At 43.8% G+C, this 24,359-nt stretch overlaps 1 protein-coding gene across 1 annotated transcript; it reads left to right on the forward strand.

The window, feature by feature from the left end:
- The first annotated feature begins 271 nt into the window (after nt 1-271).
- On the forward strand, nt 272-14,026 carry SELE (selectin E). Its single transcript, XM_060276635.2, has 14 exons — nt 272-414; nt 1,249-1,347; nt 3,001-3,387; nt 5,098-5,205; nt 5,330-5,515; nt 6,528-6,713; nt 6,845-7,030; nt 7,925-8,110; nt 8,224-8,409; nt 9,129-9,314; nt 9,721-9,831; nt 10,581-10,602; nt 10,718-10,775; nt 11,669-14,026. The coding sequence occupies exons 2-13, from the start codon at nt 1,311-1,313 to the stop codon at nt 10,764-10,766; spliced, it is 1,830 nt and encodes a 609-aa protein (XP_060132618.2). The 5' UTR covers nt 272-414; nt 1,249-1,310; the 3' UTR covers nt 10,767-10,775; nt 11,669-14,026.
- The last annotated feature ends 10,333 nt before the right edge of the window (nt 14,027-24,359 follow it).

Consider the following 24,359-nt stretch of genomic DNA (forward strand, 5'->3'; position numbering starts at 1 on the left):
TTCCATTTGCAGCTACAGCAGCAAAGAAACTTGAAGCCCCCCCCCCTTTTTTTTTACTGTTAGGACTGATTTCTATGTCCAGGAATTTTAAAAATAGCACAGATGCTCGCCAGTGTTTTGAGAAGGAAGAGGCAGGGAGGCTGTCTGACTAATTTAGAAACGGATATTCCGGGCAAATCATTTTTTTCCTACCTAGGGAAATTCTCATTCCCCGCCTCCTCAGTAACCTTTTGCTGGACACAGTATAAAAGACACAGGGCTCATGGCTCACAGTTAAGTGTATCAGCAAGTGAAAGCTGTAAGACAGGTCCTTGGCCAAAACCTAGAATACTGACCTCACCAAGGATACAGGCTCTACATCAAGGCAGCTACACCAGCATACTTCTGAGAATCAGGATTCTGCAGCTATTGTTGGTAAGTAAACAAGGTTCTGCATGCATGTTTATGTATTTTTATTGCATATTAATAAACAGATAGTAAGCCATGTATTTATTGCACCATTGCTGAAATGCAAAAATGTAAAAGGTGCCGAACTCAAAATAATGATTCTTGCCCATAATGAAACAATATCACTTGGAAAAGAATTCCATGTGTGTGATTTGTCCATTTCTTCTAAGAACCTATATTCAGGTGGGTAGCTGTGTTGGTCTGACGCAGTCGAAATAAATAATAATAATAAATTGTCCAGTAGCACCTTATAGAACAACTAAGTTTGTTCTGGTATATAAGCATGCACACAAAAGCTTATACCGGAACAAACATACTGTAGTTGGTCTATAAGGTGCTACTGGACAATTTTATTTTTATGTCTAAGAACCTGTTCATTGTTAGGTACATTCATTACCGGTATGTTATTTGCGGTGTAATCATCCTATGCCCATCTCCTCAGGACTTAGCCAGATTTCCTCTTGTCCTGCTGCTCTCAGAACTGTCATCTACTCCAATTTAAAGCTAAAAAAACAGGTTTTCCCTGGGAAAGGAGTGGGGCAAGGGGAAAACCACTCAGGCCCGTGTTTTCTAGACACAGGTCAAGCTGAAGTGTGGGTGAGCCCTAAGTCAGAAGTAAATCCTATTTAATTCAGTTACTACCAAGTAATTATGGATACATAGGATTGTAGTCTCAGAAAAGTGCATCAAACCTCACAGCCTAAAACCATGTCCCAGTGTTCAACCTCAATATGTTTTCCCCCTGCTTAAAAACCCATTCCTTACCATAAATGTGCTGTGCTTCCTTTTTTCTTTATACAGCAAATTCTGCAAAGTCAACTCAAGGGAGGGAAAAAAAAGATTTATAGTCAGTTCCTGCCATAATGAATGCCCTTTGGTTCCTGTCTGCTCTCACCTATGGTAAGTAATGTCTTTCAAGAATGGGAAATCCTCTAGAAAAGGGACGGGTGGAGTTCAGCTTTCTGGGAACTCCTTTGGTTTTTAGTAGAGCCCCAAACAGAATTGTTTGCAGCCTACAATTCTTGGGTGAATTATTCAGCTCACTCTTATTTGGCTGCCTTATTAGCCCAGGCAGGCGCATTATGTGGCCCATGAGAGCAGCAAAATAACCAGACCATACAATGGTGATGGATTGAAATCAGGCCAAATCTTTATTGACAGCAGCAGGCAGGGCAAGTGTTGGCATGGCATTGGGTCCCAGGATCAGTTCATCCTTCCTCCATGTTGATGGGATGGATCTGCTGGGTTTGGACGTCCCATGGGAGTTGGCCTGTGTTGAACCTTGTTGTGGTGCAAACCAAGCAAGCAAGGCTTCCTGGGCGACCAGGCTGCAGATTCCAACCAGGTAGAAATCCAACCCATGCTTGGGTTTGCCGTGGTCAATCCTCCCCTTAAGCCCATAGCCCCCTGCCCCCCATATTATGTTGATCAATACCAATACCATTTCTGCCTTCATACAAACAACGTTCTTCTGCCTAACAAAGGAAGGCCACAATTTCACTGAGGGAGAGGTGGGGGGAAAACCAACCAAGTGCCAATCAGGTTGAGAGAGAAAAAATCCTTTCTGGCCCGGTCAACCAGTGACCCAAAATTGCTCAGTGAAGGCTCTAACCCTTGCCCAGCATTTTGCTTCAATCTATGAGCCACAGCACCACCAAGCAAAGGTGCCCCAAGCTCATAGGGCACGGAACGGGGCTTAGATGGGAAAAGTAATTTTGCTGTTGCTTGTGTTAGAAAGCTTGCCAATTTAATGAACCAGAGAGCTATTTCCATTTACCTTTTACCCAGTCCTCCTGGCTCTTTTAGTTGTATTGCAATTTGGTATTGTATTAATGTGGCTTTTATCGAATTATTATAAATGAAAATTAATAAAAAATATTATATGGGGGTGGAGAATAATTCAGGAATCGACATTCCTTGTTTAGTTTTTCTTTCATCTGTAAGCGGCAGCCTAATTCTGCAGATATTATTTAAAAGTATACTGAAAAGCCAGAAACAGACAGAAGTCATATTTTGATTTAAAAATGAATACAGTGTAGCCTCTCCTTCTTGACTGCCTTGACCAGTTGTCCAAAGTCATGTTATTCTCTTTGTCTTCCACCTAGCCTAGAGAGTTCAGGAGACCTTTCCTCCTTGACTTCTCACTGTTTTTTTGGCGCTTATAGGCCAGTCTCCAAGCTCATTTGCTTTCCTCCACCACCCATCTTCATAGCTATGAGTTTTACCTTGTTTCCAAGTAAGCTCTTTACTCCCAAAGGGCCTAAAGCTTCTATTCCTGGTTGGGAGAGCATTTCTGGCAGTACTGCTGATGGATTTGTGCTCTCTGCCTCTCAGGTCCACCACTGGGAATGACATAGTTGTCCACCACTTCTAGAGCCAGGATGCTGCTCCTTCCACCATTTACCACTTGATTTGGCCCTCTCTCTATTTTGTTTTCTTACTCCAGCATAAACCCTGTTTCTGAACCCTTAAGGCTTGGAGAGTTCTTTGAGCAACATTTTCTAAATAAATAGACATACATAGCAACTTGATGGTGTGTTCTTTTTTCCCCAGGACTTTTGTTGCTTAAGGAGAGCACCTGCTGGACATATCATTATTCACTTGAAACCATGAATTATATAGAAGCTGAGAAATGGTGTAAAACCCACTTTACCCACCTGGTTGCGATTCAAAATAAGGAGGAAAATGAGTACTTAAACAAAGAGATCCCTTACAATGGATCGTACTACTGGATTGGGATCAGAAAAATTGGCAATGTGTGGAGGTGGGTGGGAACAAACAAGGCATTGACTGAAGAAGCTAAAAACTGGGCTAAAGGTGAACCAAACAACAAAGGGAAAAACCAGGACTGCGTGGAAATCTACATCAACCGAATACAAGATGCAGGAAAGTGGAATGATGAACGTTGCAGCAATAAGAAAAGGGCTTTGTGCTATACAGGTATGGGATGGGATCCATTTGACTAATATATTTGCCGCTAAAACAGCTAGAAACTTGTTTGGCAGATCCTACTGGCTTCTATGTAAGAGAGCATCTTACACTTTTTTTAAAATTTACTTTACTTCACTTGTTCCGTGCCCTGATTGCATGGGTCTGAGTGGTTTCCCGCTTGTTCCGTCCTGTCTAGGCGCGGGTCCAAGAGGTTTTCCGTTTGCATCACTGCTTTCCCCAGGAAAACCCACTTTACTGCTGAATTGGAGTAAACGTCAGCCGCTAGGAAACCCAACTGATATTTGCCTCTGATTCAATGGTAAAGAGGATGAACCCTAAATATTCGCAGGCTTGCACCACAGTTCCACTGTTCTCTATTCAGTCTATTTACTCTTCAATATCAGCACTATAATAATACTACCAGCCTATGGTGTATAAATGTAATATGGATTAGGGAAATAATGTCAGTAAACGCCTTTTGATCATCAGCGTTGTCTTTCAGTTTGTTTATCAATAAACTAAAGGTAAAGGGTAAAGGGACCCCTGACCATTAGGTCCAGTCGTGACCGACTCTGGGGTTGCGCACTCATCTCGCATTATTGGCCGAGGGAGCCGGCGTATAGCTTCCAGGTCATGTGGCCAGCATGACAAAGCCGCTTCTGGCAAACCAGAGCAGCACATGGAAACGCCGTTTACCTTCCCGCTGTAGCGGTTCCTATTTATCTACTTGCATTTTGACGTGCTTTCGAACTGCTAGGTTGGCAGGAGCTGGGACCAAACAACGGGAGCTCACCCCGTCACAGGGATTCGAACCGCCGACCTTCTGATCAGCAAGCCCTAGGCTCAGTGGTTTAACCACAGCGCCACCTGGGTCCCTTATCAATAAACTAATAAACTGATAAAGTAATAAAAAATAATAGTATGTTTCTTGCTCAAGCAGTTGTTGGTGCCTGTAAGCCTGAGATCGCTTCAAGAGGGCCAGTTAGTTAAGTTTTCCATTTTACTCATTTGCACAAAGTTTGCAAGGGGGTTGTGCAAAGTCAGTTGTTCCTTGTTCTGATTTATTCACAAGGAGGTCTTACAACTGTCAATTCCACACTGCTGTTAATTCCCTTATTTCAAAAAAAGTATGATGTTTATTTTTATCTTTGGTGGTGGGAGCAGGTTTGCTGCACAAGAGCACATACCGTACATCCACCTCAATTTTGGATATATCCATCTGATTTTGCCGGTGTGTGATTGAATCCCATCTGCAAACCAGCAACAGCATGGAAGTGGGCTAAGCCGGGAAAATAATCACAGGACAACTATGCCAATGACACCTTGTGATAGCCAAGTGATATGCAGTGGTGCAGTGCTCTATAGGGAAACCATATCAAAGACTGGTGAAAATAAAACTTTTTGCATAGAAGGAAGATGGAGAATCCTCCAGTAACTCCAAATTGTGGATTTTTGTGTTGTTTGCTGCCTTGTGGAACATGTTCCCCCTTGGATCCACAGAGCAGAAAAAGATGGGCAGCACCCAAAGGTCATGAGGCCAAGAAAGAGGATGTGAAGCCTGAAGATGTGGCCTACATATGATGCAATATTAAACCCAAAGTGGTTTAATGCATCAATGTCTTCAGGGCCAAGAGCCTGTTCCACTCACTTGTTGTAATAGTTCGTTTAAATCATGTTACATATGATGGGGTGATTTATAGCCTGTTAATTGTCTTGCAGCCTCCTGTAATCTGCATTCCTGCAGCGGCCATGGCAAATGTATGGAGACTATTAATAATTACACCTGCCAGTGTGATACAGGATTCTACGGGCGCAATTGTGAACATGGTAGGATTAATCGTATAGTTCTTTTCAAACCAGGCAATTCATCTCTAACCCTGTAGCTTTAATGCACGTTGCTTGAAACAACGGCCTTGCCTAACTCCTTGCTTGTTGTGTTCCTTCTCTATAGTAATTACTTGTGACACACTGAAAGAACCAGATCATGGTACCTTAGAATGCAGCCACCCAGTGAAGGATTTTAGCTACAACTCGTCTTGTCACGTTCAATGCACCGAAGGCTACAAATCTACTGGTCTGGAACCAGTATTGTGCACCGATTCTGGGAACTGGTCGGCACCCACCCCTTTGTGTAAAGGTCAGTGAACTGAGCGAGTCCTAAATGAATGAAAACTACCGGTAATGCAGAACCCCTTAGCTGAACCCTATAAGCGAAAAGGGAAGTGAGTCTTCATTAGCCATGGAGCATCAAAATCTTTGCTAAGTTGGCAAAGGACATTGTTTTCTGCTAGATTCTGTGGGAGTTATGACAATAAAGTCATACCTTGGATCCCGAACGCCTTGGTACTCAGACGTTTTGGCTCCTAAATGCCACAAAGCTGGGAGTGTTCCAGTTTGCAAACGTTCTTTGGAACCTGAAACTCTGATGGGGCTTCTGCAGCTTCCGATGGGCCGCAGGAGCTTCCTGCAGCCAATCAGAAGCCATGCTTTGGTTTCCGAACGTTTTGGAAGTCTAAAGGACTTCTGGAACGCATTCCATTTGACTTCCAAGGTACGACTGTAGAACCCAATAGGACAGCCCGAACCACCTTCAGATCCCAAGTACAAATAGCATACTCTTTCTCCTGGGGGGGAGGGGGGTTTCCCTGAGACAGCAAAGATGGCACCAGCCATGCTTAAGAGGGGAGGGATCAGGCAGGCTTGGGAGATCCCTAAGGTTTGCAGCAGTACAAACAAAAGAAAACAACCCACATTTTTAAAAAAATTAGGGAATACACTTCTTCAAAACCGGCCCAGAGTATGTTAAAAAGCCACAGAATGATGACTGACTGTAGGAAGGGAAGAAATACAAGCAGTGAATATGGAATGGAGTATCTGAAAACTCTGTGTGTGGGGTGTGTGTGTATGTGTGTGTGTAATGGAGTAACCTAGAAAAGTGCTTGGCCAGCTGGAACCCTGAACAGGAGCACTCCACACGGCAACAATTTGTTTCAGGTCCCACTTTTAATTTTGTAATAGCCATCAAATTGGGGGAAAAATTGTCACGCCTTTGGTAGTTAGGTGAAGAATCCATGTTCGGCTTCAGGTACCGTGTATCTTGTGGATTGGAGAACAAAGACAAACCTAAAGCATTTTGATTGCATTTCTAGTTGCGGAATGCCATACGCTCCAGACACCTGCTCACGGTTTCCTCAACTGCTCCCACCCCTCTGGGAATTTTGCCTGGAATTCGTCATGTGAGTTTGGCTGTAAAGCTGGCTTTGCCTTGAGTGGCTCCAGCAGGCTGCAGTGTCAGGCATCTGGAGAGTGGGACGGACAACTGCCAGTCTGTGAAGGTACTGGTTTTGTTTCATTGCCTTGCTTACCTTCACATAGCCCATTATATTTCTCTGTGCACACCCAGCCCCCCAGCGCTCTCCTGTAATGTATCTGGATTAACCAAGGTCACAATCTGTGTCTGTTTCAGCGGTGAAATGTGAAGCAGTACCTTGGCCTGAAAATGGCTCCGTGAGTTGCTCCCATGTGGACGCAGAACTAACCTACAACTCAACCTGTGATTTCGTGTGCGAGCAGGGCTACACCTTAAGAGGATCGCCTCAAATTCAGTGCTCATCTGAGGGACGCTGGTCACAGCCAATCCCTGCATGTGAAGGTAAGATTTCCTATCCATGGGAAAGAAAATGTTCTGAAAAATCTGCAGTTATGTCTTTTATTCCATTGGTTTAAATGAGCTAAATCCCACTCATTTACCTGTTGATCTGTTAAAATCATCTGTAATGAAAGCTTTCAACACTTATCTCTGGGAATAGTTGTTTTGAAAGAGCTGGAAACAGGCTGGCTGGCCTGCTTCTGTTCTTACTAACTGATTCTGGCCCCTGGTGTTTTCAAAAACCAAATCAGAAAAAGGAAGAAAGCCTTGTGAAGCACCATTCCTTTACGCTTCTTTCAAATAGCAGTCATGGGAGGGGCAATCCAGATCAGAACCACAAGGTGAGGCTTTTTTACCCTTTTGCCAGTGGGTAAAGGCGCCTTCCTCCCCAAAGCTGCTATTTGTCCCAGGTTAGAAGTCCCACTTACACATCTAAAGGCTTATCAAGACTTTCTACTGCTACATTTCAGCTCTAACTATTATAAACAAACAACAACAGGTATTGCCTTTCACATGGCAAGATATATTCATGCATGTCAGTGCTAATGTGTAGTTTACCCCAAAGAAACATGGGAATATATTTTCCCATAACATGCAGGCCCTTCACACTCCCTGCCCATAGTAGTGACAACTGACCTTTCATTAATGCAACCTTACAATTATGAGCTCACCACCACCACCAACTGAATTTCAGAGTGAGGAAATCTTGCTGCTCTCTAGCATCTTGCCTCTAACGGTAGAGTCTAACACTTTGAAACCTTCAAGCCTGACCCAGTCCATTCACCTGCAGCTCCCTTTCCCATCCACAAAAAGCCTAAGCCCATCTCGTTGCCAGGTGTATTTTTTCTTGTTAACTCTAAGATAACCTCTAATGCAGATGAATATGTCATTTAACAGCTGTAGCGTGTAGTGAACTGAAACCTCCGGCTCATGGCTTCTTGAACTGCTCTCACGCTTCCGGGTATTTTTCCTGGAATTCAACCTGCAAGTTTGCTTGTGCAGAAGGGTTTGCTCTGAGAGGGTCCAGTGAGCTCCAGTGTGGTGCCTATGGAGAATGGGATGGACAACAACCAGAGTGTGAAGGTACTACCTCTTCTGGGCCATTGCCTTTGTCTGCATTACAGGATTATTATTTTCTAATTTCTGGTGTCCCAGTGACATGCAAACTAACTGTAAGTTTCAACTGTCTTTTACAGCAGTGAAATGTGAGGTGGTACATCAGCCCGAAAGGGGCTTTGTAAACTGCTCCCAGCTGGATACAGATCCAAGCTACAATTCAATCTGCAAATTTAGTTGTGAGGAGGGCTACACCTTGAGAGGATCATCCAAAATTCAATGCACATCCAAGGGACGCTGGTCAGAGCCAATTCCTGTTTGTGAAGGTAAGACTTAAGCCCATCTCACCTCATTTCCAAAGCAGTTTGCAGATCCTTTTAAATAAAAAGCCCTCAGGAAAATCCATCAGCATTGTAGTACCGGTGTGCATTTCTCCTAACATACACATGTTTGTGTACAATTTTGCACAATGTATACAAGAACCAATAAATGCACATATATTTTCACTAATATATGTTTTTATAAAAAAAATTATGGGAGAATTGAATCACAAAATATAGAGGAGGGGAAAGGATAGCTTTGTTTCAGTTTGGGTCTTGTTTTGGGAAATGCAAATGATGTAGGTTTGCATTCAAATCAGAACCAAACCAAACTTCTCCCCTGTCTGTAGCAGAGTTGTATCTCAGGCCTATTATTTATGTTTCTATATTTATAGTCTGCTCTTTAATTATATTCCAAGTGGCTAGTTCATACAAGTAGCAAGATGAGCAGGCGATCCTCTTTTTAGACTACACTACTTTAGTTTGCTGTTACATGAGAAATAGATCAGTGTTCACTGAAATTCACAGTTTACTAAACTTGGGTAGAAACTGCACACTTATAAAAAAAACCACTGTGAAAATGCTTCTTATAAAACATTTTGGAAAATGTATTGAATTTGCCATAACTTGCTGTCACCATCTAGTGGCACATTTGTATATTGCACTGTAAAATCCACTTTTATTTGCTGAGTCCTTAGGTTAATATCTGCATCATTGTATTTCAGCAATACAGTGTGAAATACTGACACCCCCTGAGAATGGCTTCTTGAATTGTTCGGACCCTGATAGACATTTTGTCTACGGCACAATTTGCGAGGTCAGCTGTGCAGAGGGATGGGTGCTGGATGGTCCCAACAGACTCCATTGCCTGGCTGCAGGAAACTGGACGTCAAGTCTTCCTGCATGTGGAGGTACAGTATCCACTCATTTCATTGCTATCCTTTCTTGTAGTGCCAGCAGTATAGAAGAGACTTTTGAGTGATCTTGAAAATCAGGGTGGGAAAAGGAAGCATTTTTATAAGCACATAACGGAGGGCCTCTTCCAATGTTGCTTTCTGAAGATGGTTGGAAAGGGGAAACGCTCATATGAATTATGGGAGATAAGGAACCAGTCGTAAACAGGAGTTCATCCACGAGGGGAAATACTGGTAACATTGTCCCAGGCAAAGCACTGCTATGGAGGAACCAAGGAGAGACTACAGAGGAACAGAAGTGCTGATTTGAGGCCTCCTGTGCTATAAGCTCTGACAGCTATAAAGTATTATAATAATAGTGATTTACTACTGATTTTATTCAAACTCCTTTTTCCAACTTCAGCTCCTTCAGCATCTTCAAGAAACATGACAATTGCAGCTACAGTCACTTCGGCCTCATTGCTTTCAATAGGATCGTTCCTTATTTGGCTCATGAAGCGTTTTCGGAGGAAAGGTGAGATATTTCCCTCATCTGTTTGTTACCAGGCTACACCTAGGACTCAGGTGCACAGTTTTAAATGCGTAGCAAAGTGCAATACACAAACGTGACACCAGATGGCGACAGTGTGCTGTGCCAAATTCAATATCGTTTTCAAAACGATTTTTATATATATAAAAAGCACTTTCACAGCTTTTTTTAATGTTTGTGTAGATTCCACCATAGTTGCACTTAAAGGGATGATGCAGAAATACGGAGTATCATAGAATCACAAAAGTGTGTTGTATAGTTGGAAAGGACCCTGAGGGTCATCCAGTTCAACCCCGCCTGCCCCCAATGCAGGAATCTCAACTAAAGGTATTAACATTTACCTAAATCAGGAGTTGCCAATGCACCTGCTGGTATCTCCTATGACACCCAATAAAGTACTCAGTAAATATCCCCTCAATAATCCACACTGCACAAGAGGCAGGTTGCTCGTCCTGCTCAGTAATTGTTTGCACACACTTAGGCATCCTTGTATTAAACACTCTTCCTTAAACTTGCCCACATTTCATGGGATGCCATTCTGCACCGAGGAGAGGTGCAAAGAGTGTGACAGAAGCAATGTGATGGCATGTGTAGGGACCTAAGAAAGTGGAATAGTAGCAAAACGATGTGGAGCCATCTCCTGTGAATGTGGAACTTTCCCCCTAGGTACTTATGCCCAATGGGTTTGCAGCCTTGGTTTCCAAATACTAATACTTCTTCTTTTTCTTTTGCAGTGAAGAAATTTTCTCCTGCCAGGTACATTACGTTCCAAAACTTATGTGGAAAATTCAAAGTAATATTTCATTGACATCACACTGTTTTATGGCAGAGTGATTTATTAATGCATGCATTTTTAATTTGTGTTTTGCAGCAGTTGCTACAGCGTGAATTCCGAAGCTGCTTTTGGTCACCTGATTTAACTCACTCAGGTAAGACATCAGAACGTTCATTTGGAAAAGACATATAAAGCTGAGAGTAGGGGTCTTTTTATTTTTTATATTAAATCTGTTTTTATTGATTTTTAAGTTTTTACAGATTGGTCACTAATTTAAGCAAATTAAATTAAATTAAGACAAATTTAACATTTTTCCAAATCTGACTTATCGCACACCTTCCTAGATGTGTCAACGGTTCTCCTTAGTGCTACATCATATTCCCCAATTAATTCTAGTTTAACTTCACACACTACAGATAACCTTACATTACAATATACTTGCCTTTTTGACTTAATTCCTTTTCAGACAGCTATCCATCAATCAATTCCTGCACGTATATTAAATTAACATTTCCAGTTTCAACAAGTGAGGTCACATCACATTTTCAATCCCTACTAAATCATTGATTAATATTAATGAACATAGAATAAAACTTCCTCTCCAGCCCTCTGTGTGTCTAGAAACATAGCAATTTTCTTATTGCTCAGCTCCTTTGTCCCACATCGGATGTAGCCTGTGCTCTCTCTCACTCTCACGCTCACTCTCTTTAAGATAGGAACTCCAAGGTTGAGCATCTCACTCAGTATATTTTCCCACCAGTACGGTAACATCATAGCAACCAGCCCATGATATCCAGGGATGCTAACTTATATTCTCCTAGATATTTCAAGTTCTTGTTTCAACCTCTCCCCCAGATCTGAGCCACTTGGCCACAGAATGTATTTGTAATAAGAATTTGTGGTTGCGATCCTTATACACTTACTTGGGAGCAAGCGCCACTGAATTTCGGTGGGACAGAAAGGTGTAAATATGCATAGGATTGTACGTTGTACAGGGTTCCTCCTGAATCCACCTCTTTTAAATGTCAAACATTGTTATTTTTGTAGGATTTCAAGCTGTCTCCTCTGGAGTATGTGAGGAAGGAGAATGAAGAATGGCCCTAAGCCAGGCATCAGAAGTTCTTGTGTTTTATCAATAAGAACAGCCTGAGCTAAACATTTGCTTTTTGCAAGGGAATACAGTATGGGAGTGCCAGTGTCCATCAGGCTTCTGAGAACATGGGCAAAGACCAAACATGGTGCCTCTGGTGGAGAGATCTGTTATCCTGGAACTGAAGAGAAGGTATCACAGCAACCTGAGAAAAATCTTCCTGCTACACCAAAGCCACCCGCCACCTATTGGGCATCTCTATTGATGAAGCTGCGTCAGATGAGGAAGAGCACTGAATAGCCAGTGTGGAAGATATTTGTTGTTTGTTTAAAGTGAAACCTAATGGCCTTGGGCACAATCCACCAGACTCTTCCCATGTCCCATTCCATGAACAGCTAGTCTCCTTTCATTTCAATCCGTCTAGCAGGGAGAATTTTCTAGTGGATAATTACCCACATTTCGTGGGATAAAATAATTATTTGTATAATGGTTAGAGTTCAAATGCAATAGTGGGAAAATTCACATTCCGATTCTTAACTTTTAAATGCATCTGTTGAAATCTTCACCCAGAATTTTGCATTTTTATTGCCATACAAAATAGTTGATCTATGCCAAAATCCAAATATATACCGTATATAAAAAGACAGCTATGAAAATGTGCTGTTTTGATTTTAGATTCAGCTTGGAGATGGGTTTTAGGTTCGCACCTTTGAATAGGAAACATTTTGTTTCATATCCTAAAAGTGTTTTTTGAAACCCAGACTTCAAGTACTTTGCCAAAAAATAAATGTGGATGAGTTTCACCTCTTCCTCCTGGTGTGGAAGATATTATTTTGTTTTCAATGAACTCTATTTATATATTTATTAATTTCTATTTATTAAACTTATTAGTTGCTTGTAACCTGAATATCTCCAAGTAACTTACAGCAATATTTATATATATATGATCTAGCAAGCACTGAAATTAATTTTAGGATAGTAGAATCTATTTAATTTCTTAAATGCTGACTTTGAAACATTTATGAAAGCTATCATAACCTTAATTCAGTTATAACAATGTAGATCCCCCCCCTTTTTTGGCTGCTATGTTTTACAGAGCATTTTCACTATCAGAGCCTTCTTTGTGAAAGCAAAAGTGTAATTACATCTAAGGCATTAGCAATTTTTCATCCCCATGGGATTAAGTACTGTAATTTCAATTTTATTGATTATATTTATTGCTTGGGCATTTTCATTTCAGGGCCAAAAAAAAAAAAGATTATCTACAGAAAAAAGTAGTAAAATTAATTATATTTACTAAAAATCTTCCTAATAAATAGCAAAGCTAAAAAGTGTTGAAACAAATGGAAGCATATCTTCCTTATTGTGGCTTATATCCACAGTCTTGGAATACCTTGATTTTACTTAATTTGTTCCAATTCAATATTGTTTAAATAGTTTATATACTTGTATATCCGGCCAACAGCACAAAGGGTGCAGACGGTTATGTCCATCCCCAGAAATTTTGTCACTTCTTAATTCTGAGTTTTCCTTTGAAGAGTTAAGTTATATATTTTTAAATTAGGGGGGTGTTTGGGGGGTGTTTCAGTACTATCAAATACAGTTAAAAGGCACTGCTAATTTCTGGAAATGATGCCCATGTCCTGTCCTGGGCTTGCCTGATCTTATTTTTCTCTATAAACATTCCATTTTTTCAGTCGTTCAGGATGAATATATCAGTCGCATCTAAGGAGTACTTTGAACTACCTTATAACTGCACCTGCACAAAACTCTCTACTAGAAATGATACCCTGTTATATGTGAAGTACAAAAATATGCAAAAGCTATTCTGAGTATCTGAAATGTAGAGACTGAAAATTTAACAGTTATTTGGTATATGTTCAGACATTTGGGATATAATTTCATTAGCATGTTGATAGGTAGCTTCCAGTAAGATCCTGGCAGTAACCCTAAGCATGTTTCCCTTAAAATCAGTGACACAATGTACTGTATTTCCTAGTAAACATGGTTAAAACTAGGTTCCTGGGCATACAAATCTTTTAAATCCTGATCCAAGTATAGACCATGAATGAGATTGTCGACCAAGCAATGTGTTTCAGATCAGGGTATTAGTGTTTACCCCATCAAACAGAAGCATGGGGTTTCCTTATATTTCAAATCCCCCCCCCAGCACACAAATAGTTTAAATCTAAAACATAATAAAATATGGTATTTATTTAATTTATTCAAAGTTATGTATTAAAATTGACCATTGCCAGAAGTTTATTGTGCTTTTTTGTTTACGTACTTCCCAATAAAACAGTTCTGAATTCAAAGCATGTTGAAACTTCGCATTATTAAGTCTGAACTGCCTGAGTCTGAATTCACAACTTTCGTTGGCAGCAGCTACTTGGATTATAATCTTGTTTTGCTCATCCGCCCACAAGGGCGCACTTCATGGAAGGAGTGCTCTCCTCCCGCCACAGAGCTTCCACGGAATCAAACTCTTGCAGCGATTGTTCCCTTGACATATTAAGAGTGAGAAAGCACTGTGACCGGCAGATGGTGACATTTGCACAAGACTCCGTGTCCGACAGATGGAGAGGGTGCTTCAGTCACGGTAGAGCTGAACACCCCAAATTATCAAACAAGAGCAACGAGGGGCCAGGGCCCTAGCCAGCCGCTGAATCCTCCCTAAGTGGGGCCTTCCCCATTTCCAGGAGGGGCTTGAAAGAAGCGGATTCCTTATAGAAACCCTGTTGCTTCTGCATACGTTTTTCGCATTTATGAATTGTTAGCCTCCGGAAATTATTTTAAAATATGTCTATGCCACTATAGTTCCTTGGGGTTTACAAGGATTGAAATATCACACACACACACACACACACACACACACACACCAACAACAACAGCTCAGCAATTGAAACAGCAGAACATAGATGCTGAATAATAATAATAATCTTTTATGTTCAGAAGCACTAACATACAGCCTTCTTAAATAAGTCATAGTTTTCTCAAACAACCCTACACCCGCTTTAAAACACCTCACCATGCTCACAGTCCCAGGAGTGAAATCAGGGGGGGGGTCCTTCCCTTTTCTTGGCTCAAGAGCTGCCTTCACTTTTTTGGGGGGGTTAAATAATTTTTATTAATTTTCAGTTCCAAAAATCCAATATGCACCATATGATATCAACACCAAATAGCAATAACAATTCAAATACAAATCAATTGCATAGCCAACTGTAAATTTTGTGTGGCTTCCCACGTGCTGTACTTCAAGGTCTTATTTCCTTTCATTCTGCCTCTGGACTATTGCTCAAACCAAATACCATCCATTCTTGATAAAAACCCTTATACCACAGCTACAATAATTAACTTCAATTCGCATTAACACGTAAAGGTAAAGGGGCCCCTGACCATCAGGTCCAGTCGTGTCCGACTCTAGGGTTGCGGTGCTCATCTCGCTCTATAGGCCGAGGGAGCCGGCGTTTGTCCGCAGACAGCTTCCGGGTCATGTGGCCAGCATGACAAAGCTGCTTCTGGCAAACCAGAGCAGCGCACGGAAACGCCGTTTACCTTCCCGCCGGAGCGGTCCCTATTTATCTACTTGCACTTTGATGTGCTTTCGAACTGCTAGGTGGGCAGGAGCTGGGACCGAGCAACGGGAGCTCACCCCGTTGCAGGGATTCGAACCGCCAACCTTCTGATCAGCAAGCCCTAGACTCTGTGGTTTAACCCACAGCGCCACCTGGGTCCCCGCATTAACACATAGAGTTCGGTAATTTGTAAATTCGCAAGTGAAGTTCTCCTTCCTGTGTGAGGTTTTAATTTCCATCAATTGTTCCTTTAATTCTTTATCAAATATTATGTCCATATTAGTTATTCCTGATCCCTTTGTGCCTTACGGCTTTGTTGACTCGATGTTACTCTGGAGAGGTCTCTCTTTGTTCTCAACTCTTCTGATTGCAGCTGTAAAATTCCACCTTCGCTCTTGACCGTGCCCCAGAGCCTCTCACAGGCCAGCAGCCCTTTCCTCAGCTGATCCACACATGTCAGGTATGAAGGGGTGTCATCGTCGTCTCTGATCATCAAATGACTGACCTGATGGCCAGGGAGGGAAGTTCATATCAGAGCATTGCCAAAATTAGCAGGGTCTACAGGGAGTAGGACGGGGGCAAATGCTTGGGTGGTTGGATCAGGCTCCCAAAGTAGGGATTCACCACCTCTGAGGCAGAAGCAAGCCCCCCCCCCAAGTTCCCCTTGCAGAATTAGTGCTTCAGATGGGGAAGGAATACCCTGGAGGCACCCCTTCTAGCTTTCTGCCTTTATGAAACATCTGCAATTGAAACAGTGCAGGGGACTGGGCTTAGGGCAAGAGGTTCTGCGCTAGAAAGTTACTTAGCTGAAGGGCCGGCCCACCCAATGAGGCAAGGTGAGGCGATTGCCTCGGGTGGCAGGATCCACGGAGCAGCAGATCACGGAGCAGTAGATCCGTATTGCCCGACCTGGTCTCGCTGCAGATCATCACTCACCCCTTCTTCCCTGACCAGGAGGAGAGGCGGCCTTTTGTGGTTCACCTCAGGTGCCCAAATGTCTTGGGCTGGACCTGCTTAGCTGATACTTAGCACTCCTTGAATTCCTGCCTATACAAAGCCAGAGGACGCCAAAAATCCTTTGTAAGAAGTTGCAGGTTTTATTTATTTAATTTTATATCGAGGTTTGATGTTTGTGGTGGGTTTTTTTTTAATGTTATATCTTGCCTTTCCTCTCAAAGGAGACCAAAGTGGCAAACAAGAAGAAATAGAAAAGGCATTGGCAAACTCGGCCCTCCAGATGTTTTCGGACTACAATTCCCATCATCCCTGACCACTGGTCCTGTTAGCTAGGGATCATAGGAGTTGTAGTCCCAAAACATCTGGAGGGTCGAGTTTGCCTATGCCTGAGATAGAAACAATAAAAACATTAGAAACAGCTTTAAAAATTTTTTTATTATAAATAATTCTAATACAGATGGGGGACAGGAGGAGATCTCATCTTAACCAGCTTGTCCCAAGAACATGATTAAACGCAGGCATGGAAAATAACACCTGGCTCCACACAAAACGATTGTCTGCCTCTACGTGTCCTTAAAGGTCCATGAAATAAACCGCTTTGTAAACACTGAAACCTCAAGGTATTATTGGCGTGCTATTCCACCCTGATGGGGCTTTCTGCTTAAAATAGGGAGGCAGACAGGGAGCCAGGGCAGGGGGCAAGGATGGTCACAGCATGTCTAATGGGAGCGTCACAACAAGGAATGACCTCCGGGACAGAGATCTAAGTAGGTACTGCTTATGACTTAGTGATTATCAACTAAAGAGTAAGCAATAAATTGCCATTCCCCGCCACACCACCCTCAAGCAGGATGGAGCCCCCACAGGATGATCAGATGGAACTTGTTAATCCCACCGGTTCCCTGAGGTGCCTTGCGGATTAGCCCCACGTGCCCGATGAAAAATCCCCACTGAATCTGTTCTCAAGACTAAAGTCCCTCCAGAGCTTACAGTTGCTGTCCCTTCATCAATTTTACGCATTATTCGAATACTGAAAGCTCCGTGGACAATAAGGAGGAGATAACATGATGGATGGCAATCTGTCCATTTTTGCGTTTGAAGGCAGAGTCCAAACTTTCGGTGCATCAAAAGGATGCGAAGAGAGACTTCTGGAGGCGGCAAAGAGCGATACCAAACGTGGTTCGAAGCAAAAGGTAAATTGTTTTGCAGCAGCACAATTCATGGTTGTAATTTCATTTGCCCCACACACTCTGAAAACTGAGGTTTTGCTGTATATTAAAATGTTTGGCTAGGCGAGGAGAATCTTGTCATTATACACTTTACTATTCCATTGTCCAACTCTGTATTTAATAGTTAAGAGAATTAAAACAGCGTGACTAAATGCCCAAGATTGTATGGTGGTGTAATAATCCACTGGAGCTATGGATGTCTAGACTGTCTATAGCTTGCCAGATTAAAAGGTGGCAACCCTACATGAGCTACCCAGCAGCTTTGTTTGCTAGTGCTGCTACTTTTAGGTCTCCACAGCTGTAGAAACATCTGGCGGAGAAGAGGAAAAGAGCAAGACGGAATCTTGATGAGAAAAATGACCTCACTGACATGTCTCTGTTTATGAGATCGGCCGTGCCATTTTAACAAACCTTGAATGCGCAGGTGCCAAGTTTTCTGATCATGTAATAATTTCACAAACGTCTCAATATAAGAGTGGTTATTTCCTATAAATAGTTATAGTCAACCTTTCCTCTGTGTAGATACACAGAGCTCAGGCAGCTCTTTAACAGTTGTCTAGAAGAGGGACTTTCCATTGGCACAGCTTTCTGCATGTTATACCTGCTAAAAAATTCCTCTTCTGCAAGGTATGGAAATCAGCACAACTAGAAAAACCGACATATAAACTGAGAGCCTCTAGAGGTCAAAAAAGGACAAATTTCTTTCTGTCTGGCATGGTTTTATTGTTTAGATTAATAATAGAGAACAGAACCAGTCTCTCTCTCTCTCCCTGCCCAAAAAATGGCTGGGGATGATGCAACAAATGGCAATATTTTCTTTCTATATATTTTGTATATATATTTTTTGCAGAAGCCCTTCTTGGTAGTGGCGCCCGCCCTGTGGAATGCCCTCCCATCAGATGTCAAGGAAATAAACAACTACCTGACTTTTAGAAGACATCTGAAGGCAACCCTGTATTGGGAATTTTTAATGTCTAATGTTATGACAATTTTTTGTGTGCTGTAAGCCGCCCAGAGTAGCTGGGGAAACCCGGCCAGATTGGGGAGGAGAGAGTATAAATAATAAAAGTGTTATTGTTATTGTTATTGTTTGAGCTTTACAAACTAAGGTTCACTGGAAATGCCGCTCGCCCCACTGGAAAATAAGAGATCTCCAAGCTCATTGTGTTTTTATTTTTATAGACTTGTTATCAGGAGCACCAACTGCTGGGGACCCAACGCTTTTGCCCCCCTCCTCTATATATATATATATATATATATATATATATATATATATATATATATAGGGGGCAATCCCCAGTGTTCCAAAAAATCAGGGCCAAGCAAGGAGCTCTTCAGTGGCTGGCTCCTCTTCCTCCTGAGAATGAGGGGGATGCACAAACACACAGCGCCTTCTGGCGCCCCCCTGCCTATGGAGGGGACGCTGTGAGCTCCTCAGCGGCTGTTGCGAGTGAGCGAGCAAGCGAGCGAGCGAGCGGCAGCAGTAGCAGCGCCCATAGCTGAAGGCAGCAGCAGTGCCCATAGCTGAAGGCTTCAGCTACAGGCGCTGCCGCCGCTGCCACCACCACCGCTCGCTCACTCGCTCGCTCTCTGCAGCCCCTGAGGAGCTCACAGCGTCCCCTCCATAGGCGGGAGGAGCGCGCACGCCGTGGGAGGGCGGCGGTGGCCAGCGCCCCCTCCATTTACGCACCCTAGGCAACCGCCTAGTCTGCTTAAATGGACGCACCGGCCCTGCAAACACACAAACACCATGAACCATGTTCTCTCTGTAATTCTATCATCACATCGAGGCCCGGCTTATGTGATTTCCTCATCCCTTATTTGGAGGGAGAGAGATCATTCCAACCAGGCCTTGATGTGATCAGCTTCCAGAGTCATTCCAGGTTTAATGACAAACGCGTCCTCTGCTGAGACCCTTCCTCCATCAGTGCGCTTACCTGGTTGCAGTGGTAGTGCTCTAAGCGGGGACATGGGTGACTTTGTGGTCTACTCTAGACCATTGAGCCTCTTGAGCTTGCCAAACGGAAGGTCAGCAGTTCGAATCCCCGCAAGCGGGTGAGCTCCCGTTATTCTGTCCCAGCTCCTGCCAACCTAGCAGTTCGAAAGCACGCCAGTGCAAGTAGATAAATAGGCACCGCTCTGGCAGGAAGGTAAATGGCGTTTCCATGCACTCTGGTTTCCGTCACGGTGTCCTGTTGTTGTGCCAGAAGCGGTTTAGTCGTGCTGGTCAGATGACCCGGAAAGCTGTCTGTGAACAAACACTGGCTCCCTCGGCCTGAAACTGAGAAGAGCGCCGCAACCCCATAGTTGTCTTCGACTGGACTTAATCGTCCAGGGGTCCTCTACCTTGACCGCTTTTTGTGCTCTAAGTCGGGGCTGGGTGTAGCCTTCTTTTGGATAATCCACAATATCCCAGAGGGATGCCAGTTGAGGGGATTGTGGGATATTTAAAGGGTAGCCATATCCAGTTGCCTTGTGTTGCTTGGAATGGTGCGCCAGGAAAACATGTGGGGTGGGCCTTGCTGCCCCCCAAAGGGTACCTGGTACCAGCTCATGCTAGGAATTTTGCCCATACAGGAAGTGAGCTGCATGGCGAAGAGCAGAGGTTTGCCCCATTCCACCTTGCTATCCTCCCCTTCTTCTGCCCCAGCCAAACATGTGAGCCAGGCCCACTTTTCCACCCTCCCCATATTCTTTCGGCATGGTGCAGAGAAGAGCCAGTGCTCTTTGATAGGTGTCGCACGGCGTGCTTGAGAGGCGAGCATGCACTGCTTGATGCTCTGACCTCTGCAAGCCGTGAGTGACATTAACTGGGAGGCATGCTTGCCCTTTCACACAGCCAGTCACCTGCAAGCAGAAGATGAGATTTCTGCAATGCTTTCTCACATAGTCCAGAATGCACAGTATTTTGATTATCGTGACCTAGTAAGCAATTTGCCTTTCTCCTTCTTGATGTCCCTACAGTGGGAATTCCCATTGCATCTATATCTGCAGCAGTAATTGTCAGTGCCTTTCTTGCTGGGTAAATGAGGAGCTGCCTGTTCTTTTCCCTCATGGGACACGAGCTGGGATTAGGAAGTTTGGGTACTAGAAACTGGTGCGCTGCCTCCACCTGAGGGCTCCTGCACTGGGAGTTAACAGTACAGTGGTACCTCGGTTTATGAACACAATTGGTTCCGGAAGTCTGTTCATAAACTGAAGCGAACTTTCCCATTGAAAGTAATGGAAAGTGGATTAATCCGTTCTAGACGGGTCTGCGGAGTACTCAACCTGAAGCGTACTTAACCCGAAGCATGGGTGTAATTGGTTCCGGAAGTCTGTTCATAAACTGAAGCGTTCATAAACTGAAGCGAACTTTCCCATTGAAAGTAATGGAAAATGAATTAATCCATTCCAGATGGGTCCGCAGTGTTCATAAACCGAAAATTCGTAAACCGAGGTGTTCATAAACCGAGGTTCCACTGTATATTAAAAGGGAACCCCAGAACCTTTGGGTACCAATTTTTTCCTAGTGTGTTCCTTTACAATGTGCTTTCAATAAACATTGGCTGAGATGGCCAAGTTCGTAAATTATGCAAAATTCATCAGGAAGGTGAAAAAGAAAGCTGGGGTCCCTTTCCAATCTGGATGAATAAGTGTACACACACAAAAATCTGAACTGGTGGTGATGTGACGGGAAAGATCTTGAGATCATTGTGGGTAGTGATCTAGAAAAATAGGGGTGGTTGGCCTTTCCTGCCCAATTCCCAAGGGATGAGTCCCCCTAAGTCCATGATCGGTCAGAGATGAATGGATGGAGGCAGGATGCAGTGAAAGCAAGGCAGATCTTTATTTCTCTGTTGCAACAGAGTTCCCTCCCCTCCTAGCAAGCAGGCAAGAGAGACCCAGAACCAAGAAGAAACAACACTTTTAAGAGTTTTCATTTTGGCATGGAGAAGGAGGACATCCCCTCTACAAACAGCCAGAAATTACATCATATATAAGGTGAGGTTGCTGTGGCTCAGGCAGGCCGAGGTGTGATATTCCTGAGAATTTAGCAAGTTTTACATAGTTCCAGACACAGTTTACAGAAAACATTCGCATTTGGGATGCCCGCCAGACATCCCTCAATGCAGAGCACCTGGGCAAACGGTGATAATTAATACCAAGGATATAGGAGAGGAATCCCTTCAGGAACTTTCCCTCATTGCTATCTACCTGCCTGTTCTCAGACAAGGGGGATTAAGGAGGCAGAGGAAATATTGAGAGTCTTTAGTACCGCCAAGATCAGGGGTCCCCAGACTTACCGGGCTTCGGGCCGGTGCCCGCCGCGCCGACTGCGCGGCGGGCCGGAGGGCGGGGGAGTGCGCGCCCGTGTGCATGCACACACGCACACGGTCGGGGGGGGAATCGCCGAAAATCGCTTGTGCGCATGCGTATGGGCCTCCCCCGACCCGGAAGTGCACCGGAAATGACCTCTTCTGGGTCGGGAGAGGCCCATACGCATGCGCACAAAGGATTTTCGGCGTTTTTTCCCCGATTTTGAAGATCGCCGCTGTGCCGTAAGAGCGGGCGGCGGCAGCGGGCGGCGGGGGTCGTTGCGGGCCGGATTGGGAGGCCAATTGGGCCGCATCCGGCCCGGGGGCCGTAGTCTGGGGACCCCTGGCCAAGATGGCTTTTGGATTGCTCTCCTGTACTATTTCAGACATGTTGTTTATATACTTGCGTATGTGTGTTTACCTTGTGCATTTATCAACATTGAGTCTATATTTGAGACCTCAGAATTCCTATAACAGTAGCCTCGTGGAAACGTTAACCCTGCGTGCCACAGCGCTGGAACAGCAAGCCCATTGCCAGGGAATAAAAAAGGAAGAGGAATAAAAAAAATAAAACTGGTTTGCCACAGTAGCAGGGAACAGGTTCCTGGGCCAAATGGATCTTTAGCCTTTTCCAGCAAGATCCTTCTCCTGTCCTTACAACAAGGAAACAGAGAAGCCTGAAGAAAAGGTCAGCTGGATATATATATAGAAAACAAATTGCCCAAGAGTAGCCGTGCTACAGATTCCACTTGTTAAAAGATTCATGCATCTTGCTGGCCACATTACCCGCGGGAAGAGGGTGAATGCAGGAACTGGTTGGGTAAGAAGCCTTGGTTGGTTCCCACTTGGAGCATTTAAATGCACAGCCGCCATCTCCAGGAGGGCCTAGTCATCCTATAGTATTTCCAAACAATGGGTGGAATAGCAGTGGTCTCTTCTTAGCAACAAAACCACTGCCCACTGTTTTCACCAGCTCTTTGCTGTGTTTTCCCAGAGCAGGATTTTTGCGTTTTGGTGAGAAGTAACTGGATGTTCAAGTTCTTTGGTTCCCATGGCAACCAATTTCCTCCCTGCTCCTCCACCCTCCACCCTGCAGAATTGACCTTTTGGAATGTGCTGCTTTCAAACTCTCCCATCTCAGATGAAAACATCGGGGGTTTTTTCCTCTGAAACCAGAGCTACTTGACATATGAATGCTTTTAACAGTGCAGCTCCAATTGCCGCTCCGTAGAAGAGAAACTATTAGAGAGAGACTGCGAGGACGAAGCAAAGAAGCAAAACCACCGCAGGCTTGGCTAGGAAATGATGTTTACTAAGAAGGGAGGGAGCTTGTTATTGCTGGGGGGTCTCTGGTTTCATAAAAAAAGTTCTGAACCAGGCAGGTGTCTGCTGTCCAAAGGATACTCAGTCTATATAGCTCATTCATTCACAGACTAATATATAAGATCCAACCAATGTTGTGTGTCAAAGCCCCCCAGAAATCCCAAAATAACTCACAACAGACACAATATTTAAGGTTTGGGTTTTTGGCATTAATTTTCGGACACAACTTTATTCAAAATACAATTTAATTCTGAGTGTTGGCTTAGGCTTTGGTTAATCCACCTGTCCACCCTAAGGGACAGGACCATTTCCATCTGACCCCCGTTGGGTCGGGACCATACCATCTGCCCTGGTTGGGCAGGACCAATTCCATCTGACTCATTTGGGTCAGGACCAGCTACGACTTACCTAATGGTCGGTAAGTCAAGTAAACACCCCAAGGGATTGGAGGTGCGGTTTGCAGGCACTCTCCTTCCCCCAAGGAATGTTCCCCAAGGCTCGGCTCTGTAATGGCTGCACCATCCTTGCCTATGGCAGGATGAATGGACTAGAGCCCCTGAGCCCCAGGATTCCTTTAACGGAATACTTCTATAAGGAGCAAGTAAGGGGGGGTAGGCATTTTTATGCCATGCCCCTCCTATACCAATTTTTAACCAAAGCCTAACGGCCAACCTAACAAGTTGTGGCGATTTGCTTGACAGTAGGCAAAAACCAAATGGCAACAGCCAATCAGCCAAGTGGCAAAATTCCTACTGGGCCCCTGAATACAGGCGACCCCCCACTAATCGGTGTCGACTAAAGCCTAAAGGCAGCGGTGGGTGGGTGGGAGATTCGCAAGCTTTTCAAAGAGTGGGGAAAGCGAAAGCAACGTGGTCGTTAAGTTAGAAGTGGCTGTCAATCAAACTCAAAGGCACGCCCCATGACTCAGCCTGACTACAGCCCACCCCCTCCCAGATTTCTTTTGGGCTCGGCCGCAACCCCCACTACACTCCATGAGTGTAATGGGCTTTGCCATCTCCTCCAGAACAAGGTTGTGTCGGGTTTTGTTTTGTTTTGTAACGTAAGGAAATGAAGCAAACGGTGGAGTTTGGGCATCCGCAGCCATAGCTTCTCCAACAGCATTTGCTCAAGATATTAGACTTGGTGTTTCCACAGGGATCATTTTATTGGCTCTCTGAATAATCTATTTTTTTTAAAAAAATAAAATAAAAATACTTTACTGTTTAAAATACAAAACATATCATAAATATGACATAAGTACAACAT

This window comes from Zootoca vivipara, chromosome 7, assembly GCF_965207765.1.
Source record: "Zootoca vivipara chromosome 7, rZooViv2.hap1.1, whole genome shotgun sequence".
NCBI classification, from domain to species: domain Eukaryota; kingdom Metazoa; phylum Chordata; class Lepidosauria; order Squamata; family Lacertidae; genus Zootoca; species Zootoca vivipara.